This window comes from Penaeus monodon, chromosome 13 (genome assembly GCF_015228065.2).
Source record: "Penaeus monodon isolate SGIC_2016 chromosome 13, NSTDA_Pmon_1, whole genome shotgun sequence".
NCBI lineage: Eukaryota > Metazoa > Arthropoda > Malacostraca > Decapoda > Penaeidae > Penaeus > Penaeus monodon.
The window spans coordinates 17,123,284-17,130,783 of record NC_051398.1 but is presented as its reverse complement, the minus strand read 5'-3'; the positions used below and the strand labels follow the sequence as shown (position 1 = coordinate 17,130,783).

The window sequence follows — 7,500 nt, the reverse complement described above, 5'->3', positions numbered from 1 at the left end:
TGTTCTGTCCTATGCACTGAATGTTATTTCCACGCTCCTCTGCCCAGACGTTGAAATGTTCACGTCCGTGGTGATGCGACGCGATACTGGCAATGCTGACGTAATATGACCACACTGCACACAAGGTCAAATTGTTGCGTCACTGCGAGAGCTCGTTTGTTGCGGCCGTGTCTAGTAACCGCCAACAACAACTCCCTTTCTTACAAGACTTCCCTTCTCGGGCTTCTTGTCTAGGTTTACGTATCCCTGGAGCGCAATTAAGCTTAAATGAAAAGGTCAGTAACGTATACGTTTAGTCACTGAAACACCAGCGACATGGGCGCGTGTGGTCACTGCGGCAGAGGGGGCGATACTGGTGGCCGCAGCTTCGTCAGGTCATCCACCCGCACCTTCACTTTCCTACCGCGTGACGTCACCACCGTCAACTCACGCCAGAAGTAGGTCAGAGGCGGAGCCTTAACTCACCCGCGCGCGGAAGAACCAAAATCCCCACCCGGCAGCACAGCCAGATCACCCTTACGGCTGTCCTCCCTGAACTATCCTCGTACTATTGTAAGGCTGGAGGGATCAATGCACCGGGTATCCATGACGAGGGACGCAATCAACATCACGTGATTGCGGGCCCCGTGGACAGGCACTGCCAGCAACCACGTTGTCAACAAAGGAAACTTCAGGACGTGATACTGATTGTTGTGGTAGTATTGGTGTTGGGTGTATTACCAACAGTTGTAATGGTGGTAGTAAAAGTGGTCATCTTGTAGTAGTAGTAGTAGTAGTAGTAGTAGTAGTAGTAGTAGTAGTAGTAGTAGTAGTGGTAGTAATAGTAGCAGTAGTAGCAGTAGTAGCAGTAGTAGCAGTAGTAGCAGTAGTAGCAGTAGCAGTAGTAGTAGTAGTAGTTGTAATAGTAATCGTAAACGAAGTAATAGTAGTAATAGTGGTGGTAGTAGTGGTAGTAGTAACAATAATAGGATCTGTCGTTCTTCTTGCCATAGTAGCTATAAAGACGTTACATGGTTGCTGACTCGGTCACAATAACTGTTGATTAGCAAGGATAGCGGCCGTTATGTGATTTTGTCAATGTTTTGTTTACATATGTGGTTGCCGCCGAGCTTTTGTTACGGTTGATAATTTCTTCCCGGGAAGACTCCTGTTTCCGCGAAGAGTTCCAGCAACATTTTACCTTTTTTCCTGCTCCTCCTCGAGTCTCCCACTCTTTTGTTACCGCAAAGCGCCGTTCTTTGCTTAGCGGCGACGGGAGGAGCAAATTGGCAGTTCTCGTGAGATCTCCGTGCACCTAACCATGCTGGCGATGTGTCGACTTCCAGAAGGTTCCCCCTGAACGTTATCTTCACCGGCGGGAGGAACCATCGGAGAGGAACGAACACTGTTATAACAGTCCTCCCTTCCACCCTCCCTCCTCCCCGAGGCCTTAACCTCTTTCGGAACGTTATGTCATTAGTAGCGTCTCTTTGAGTTATGGGTCCGCCCACCTCCGTTCTCCTGCTCTACGCCCGAGACACCCACCTCTTGCAACGTAGGCCTAAGGCTCGTTTCCCTCCAGCAGACAGGGTTTCGTATACTCGCTTTCGGAGAATTTATCGTAGTTTTCAAAGCAGCAGACTCGGGCGACAGTACAACATAGCAATGAATATAACTTAGAAGCATACCATTTGACAGCATTAAGGTGTCGTTTTAAGGCTATTACAAGGAAACCATTCAAGTTCGGACGTAACGAAGAGTCTGTCAGCTGCTCTCCACTCCGTATGCAATTAGTGAACCCGTTAACACAACCACGCGACGCCGTACTGTCAGCACAGTCTTTACTTCTACAAGATGCAACGGTGTGTGTGTGTGTGTGTGTGTGTGTGTGTGTGTGTGTGTGTGTGTGTGTGTGTGTGTGTGTGTGTGTGTGTGTGTGTGTGTGTGTGTGTGTGTGTGTGTGTGTGTGTGTGTGTGTGTGTGTGTGTGTGTGTGTGTGTGTGTGTGTGTGTATGTGTGTGTGTGTGTGTGTGTGTGTGTGTGTGTGTGTTTGTTTTCCTCTGTTTGTGTTACATGTGTAAATGTGGAAAGCTTTCGCCTACGTCTTGGCCGTGCATGTGCATGAATGTGAATGTCTTAAGCACAGAGCATCTTCAGGTCAAAGACGGCCACTGACATGCCAGCTCGCTCCCTCCCTTTCCTGGAATGCCCCGTTGCTCTTGCCCTCCACCTTCCCCTGCCCGATTGCCGAAATTCATTCTCATTTCTTCCCTTCATCTCTCTATTTCTCTCTCTCTCTCTCTCTCTCTCTCTCTCTCTCTCTCTCTCTCTCTCTCTCTCTCTCTCTCTCTCTCTCTCTCTCTCTCTCTCTCTCTCTCTCTCTCTCTCTCTCTCTCTCTCTCTCTCTCTCTCTCTCTCTCTCATTTGAACCCCCGTGGGAACCGTGGCGCGGCGAGGGTGTGACGCGATGCAATAAAGCGGAGTGTGGATGCTGTGGCCGCGCCCGTTATGTTGGGCCACCAAGACCCCTCCCCTCCCCCTCCCCCTTCCCCTTCCCCTTCCCCTCCCCCTCCCCCTCCCCCTCCCCCTCCCCCTCCCTTCTCGGGCCCTCTTCGCCCCTTCCTCTCCACCTCCTCCTCACAGCATCACTCATTCCCGTTCAGGTGTCTGCCTGCCTGCTTGCTTGCTTTAGATGTGGGCCATGAGAACCTTCGAGAACGGGATTCCCAAACACGAATACACGAGCTCGGGCCATCAACTACGGTGAGACAGAGAACAAAAGCAGAATACAAACACGATTGTTGGCTGTATAGGTCATCAGCTTTATTTGGAGCGCGTTGGATCCCTTGATGGGATCTGGTGTTACTATAGTAATAATAATCATCGTATGTTGCTTCCATTCAACCCAAAGGGTCTCTGTTTTTTATACAAGGCATTCATTTGACCCGAAAAGCATTTTATCTTATCATTTCCGCAAATATAGTAGGTCATAGTTATCAGGCACAGCGCTCTCATCCCTTTATCCCGTTGTGTACTGTTCCCCATCATTCTGCACTGTGACGTCACGCCTGGGTCGTTCACCCCGCGGCGTTGCCACATATCCCCTGGTGGTCGCGTGCCGTCCCGTTATCTGGGGCAAACCTGGCACTCTTTTCCGAGTCAGGCAATACGATAACCACCAGAGAAGAATCTGGCACACGTTCTTCGCAGCTCATAAAGATGGCACCGGGGTGGCTATGGCAAACCCCCCTTCCATCAGAATTTGGCACTCAAGCAAAGTTGACCTGAGACAGATCTTAAAGTATATCCCTCCCGCTGTCCCCTGCACGTGTGAGGAACCTCGTGATACTCGCATCCACAAAGAGTTTGTGTGGGTTCCCCGTCTTTTATTTGCTGCGGCGAAACACGGGACTTACTCGTGACTTTCATTCATTGATGTCCTTTCTCCTACGGAACAAATTAAATGGCGGAGAAGCCCCACTTGTCAAAGGATGACCCTGCATCACTCTGAATATGACTCGTGTCTAATTCTTGCTTTGCTCAGTCTCGCGAATATAGGCCACGTGTGAGAAAAGAAATGAGTGACCAGAACAAAGGTGAGGATCTGCACGGGAGGAGCGAGGAGGGCGACAGCGCCGGGGTCACCCGGGCACGGGGCAGCGGGCGTCGTAGCCTAGGGCGTCCCCGCCACCCCGCCCACGGTCACCACCACACATGATCTCGCACAGGGTCGCCTCGCCCTCAATATGAGCCGCCCATTCCACGCCCGGCTTTGCGTCTCCCACTCCCTCTCATGTGTTCATGACGCGTCCGTTTTTATTTCAGGATGATTTTGTTCCTAGTTGATCAAATTAGCCGAAGCAGGCGCCTTGCGCGGCTTTAAGTCCAAGAAAATTATCTATTATTCACCTTAACTAATCTGGCGAGTATCATGTCTTCTCTACAATATCATATTTAGTATCCTAAACCAACATCTTAATCGAAATTAATCGCTTGTGTTCATTAACTCTCTACTCCCTTGCAGTCTAGAAGTCATACGCTACTGAGAATTGAAAAGAAAAGACTTGGTGCCCTTTCCACCCTCCCCCTCCCCATACCCCCTCGTGCCCTAGTTCGATGCCATCCCATCCCCGCCGATGCTCAACCGTCATGACCTACGAGTAACGGCGGCACGGTGCGGCCCCGGACCTCCCGAGGGACAACACACCAGCTACGTTTCAGCGAGGAGGGAAGAGAGCGAGGGAGAAATATAAAAATAAATGGCGAGATAAATACATATAGATATATAGTCGGAGAGACATACTACGTACAAAATGAGAGTGAATGATAATGATATGAAATCTGCAATTAATATTCAGTTGACACTCACCATCCCTCGACATGCCCACAGCGATGCACTTCTTGAGCCTGCAGTACTGGCATCGGTTCCTGTTGATGCGAAGGATGGAGCACTGCTGGTTTTTAGTGCAGGGGCGGTACTGGATCTTCTGCTGGATGCTGCGACGGAAGAATCCCTGAAAAGAGACAAAAAAAACGTTAGACCGCCAAATGTCTTTCTATGAAAGAGGACTTCCTTCTACATTCCTAAAACTGACATCATGTACATTCACTTGAGGTCTACCTTCGGGCAAAAGTAAAATCCTCGACTGCGGTCACAAGGCGTCTCCAGCGTTATCCTCGCAATAACGTCGGTACACACAATCACCGTCACGACTTTTATAACACTTTCATCCCCATGCAACTCCCCTCCAGCGACACTTTCCGGACACCCCGAGCAACTCTTCGGGTCTTCAAGGTCTGAACGGAGCAGAGCACTTCGGGAGACAAAGATCAGGGAGGAACTACCAAAGGTATTTATGAAGCAAGGGGCCTTCGTCACAGTTTCCTCCTGGAAATAGCGAACCGGCTGGCGCGCTCGAGGTGTAGGCGGCTTGACCGTGAACTTGAGACTACGGCTACTCGGCTTCCCCGGACTGGAAACTCTTTCCTAGAAAACTATGACGCACTCAAACAGCTCGGCCGCAACGGGAACTCGGCGGAGGCAACGCGAACCCGAAAGGGTTGGAAAGAGAGAGGAGACGAATTCCGGTCTGGCAGAAGAAAGAGAGAACCAAAAAGGCAAGAGAAGTGATAGAAGATGCGAAGTGATATAGAGATGATGAGAGAGTGCAAAGAAGGCGGGATGTTGCATGACGTGGCATTACCGCGTCCAGTCAAGCGAGTGTAAACACTAGAGAACATTTGACTCATTCTAAAATCATCCCAAGATGTATTTCACCCGACTGTATATAATGGCCGTAGAATAAAATATGCAATAATTGAGAAATTCATTAATTATCGGATTTATTTGCTATCTTGTCTTCTCTTCGTTTCTCCTCCTCCACTCCTCCCCTGGCCCTCCACTCCTCCCCTAGCCCTCCATCTCGTCCCGACATGCGCGTCACACACTGCTCCCGCCGCGGCCGAGGGAGGAGCCGCGCTCACGCTTGGTACCGTAAGAACGCCTTGCCTCCGGCCGCGCATCGCCACCAGGAAGTCGCCGGAGGAGCCTGGTGGAGCTTGCAGTTCTGGAACCTCTCCCGTGGGATGTGAATGGCCTGCGGATCCTTGCTTCCCAATCCGTTCTCCGAAATCCACGATATTCTTAAACATCATTCCTCTTGACATATCTTTACTTAGGATTTCAAAACATCATCTCCATACAAAAGACGTTAAGTCTTTCATATTTTTTGTCTCCCGGTCCCGTAAAGAGTATCTCCTCCCCCATCCGCACCCCCTTGGAACCGGCCCGGCAAGGCGATCTCCAGGTGTAATTATGTGCTGGTATTTCCGGCTTACAGACGTATGGGGAAGGGAGCAGTGACCATGAAGAGGCGAGTAAGACACCTGCCGTTATTAATACCAGCCTGAACTATCTAGGGTCACTGCCCTGCCTCTTTCCTTCCTGCCTCTTCTTTTCCTCAAACTGAACACCTGCCTCTTACGTCAATGGCTTTCCCATTTTCTATACATTTTTTTTTCTTTCTTTCTTTTTGTTTTAATCTTTTTTTTTTGTCATTTTTCGAATTTAGAACTTCCTAGAATCCATCCATACTCTCAGCGCTTACGAAACCAGAGAGACGAGAAGGGGTGACTGGTGAAGCGTCCATGCCAACCCAACTTACCTGGCGAAATAAGCCCCGCCTACCCGTAGTGACAGGGCACGAGGGACTCTGTGATTGGCTGAGACGATGCTAGTACGCTAACAGGAAGGGGTGTGTGGAGGCTGTTACCGGCACTTCACAACACTGACTCACATATTCCTGGGTCAACGTACTCACACGTCGGAAATGTACTCACATGCGCGCATTCAGATATCCGTGCATGCAGATACTCTATCTCTCCGAGGCTTGCGTGAATTAGCCTTGCCTTACTTGATCATTTGCTTATTTTCTTAGAGGAATGTATAAAGTGAACTAGAATTACCCAAGACTCGTTGTCCTTTACTCTATTAACTTCATCAGTACTTGCTTGAAGATATGTACAAATAAAAACTTTTTTTCGAGGCGACCGGAATATGCTTTAGCGTGGCCTAAAATAAAACTTATCTTATCTAAGACGCCACGGGTCCACGAACTCGTCTTGCTCGACATAATCGCTTTTTTTTGTACTTTTGAAGTAAATAAATAACCCCTATTTCTCTCGATCCCCCCCTTTCTCTCTCTCTCTCTCTCTCTCTCTCTCTCTCTCTCTCTCTCTCTCTCTCTCTCTCTCTCTCTCTCTCTCTCTCTCTCTCTCTCTCTCTCTCTCTCTCTCTCTCTCTCTCTCTCTCTCTCTCTCTCTCTCTCTCTCTCTCTCTCTCTCTCTCTCTCTCTCTCTCTCTCTCTCTCTCTCTCTCTCTCTCTCTCTCATCTTCACCAAAACCGGATTTGCAAAACTGGATGCATGAAAGAATAAGTGAACGAAAGGGAAGAGAAAGTGGAAGTTGGTTAAGAGACAAAGATGTGTGTGTGTGTGTGTGTTTACGTGTGTGTGTGTGTGTACTTACGTGTGTGTATCTGTTTACGTGTGTGTGTGTGTGTGTTTTTACGTGTATGTGTGTATGCGTGTATGCGTGCATGCGCGCGCGCGCGCGCGTGTGTGTGTGTGTGTGTGTGTGTGTGTGTGTGTGTGTGTGTGTGTGTGTGTGTGTGTGTGTGTGTGTGTGTGTGTGTGTGTGTGTGTGTGTATGTGTATGTGGACATGTGCGTAATAGTATAAGTGTCTGCTCCCCCGGTCAGCGAGGTCAGGAACGGGTCAGCTCTCCTGGACCAGACTGGCCTTGGATCAATGATCGATAAGCTTCTCGTCGGGCCGGGAGGGTCATTGCCCTCCCATCCTTGCGCTGGATAAACACGACCTCAAAAACTCTTGCCAGGCGCATGGAACACGCATGTCACAATTGCCACACATCCAAACAGTTTTCCATATCGCCCGAACTGTTTAATTTTCACAATCAAAGTCGGACAAGAATTTCGTCAATACCCCGTATTTAGTCCGGCC

The 7,500-nt window shown here is 49.4% G+C and overlaps 1 protein-coding gene across 5 annotated transcripts in view; it reads right to left on the bottom strand.

The window, feature by feature from the left end:
* Positions 1-7,500, bottom strand: part of LOC119580170 (nuclear hormone receptor E75-like) — an 87,147-nt gene that overhangs the window by 13,265 nt on the left and 66,382 nt on the right. For 4 of the 5 annotated variants that reach the window (XM_037928142.1, XM_037928146.1, XM_037928143.1 and 1 more), the window contains exon 3: positions 4,349-4,493. In XM_037928142.1, coding sequence (XP_037784070.1) covers positions 4,349-4,493 — 145 coding nt within the window. Of the gene's footprint in view, positions 335-4,348; positions 4,494-7,500 lie in introns of those variants that run through there. The other variant, XM_037928148.1, reaches the window with a different exon arrangement.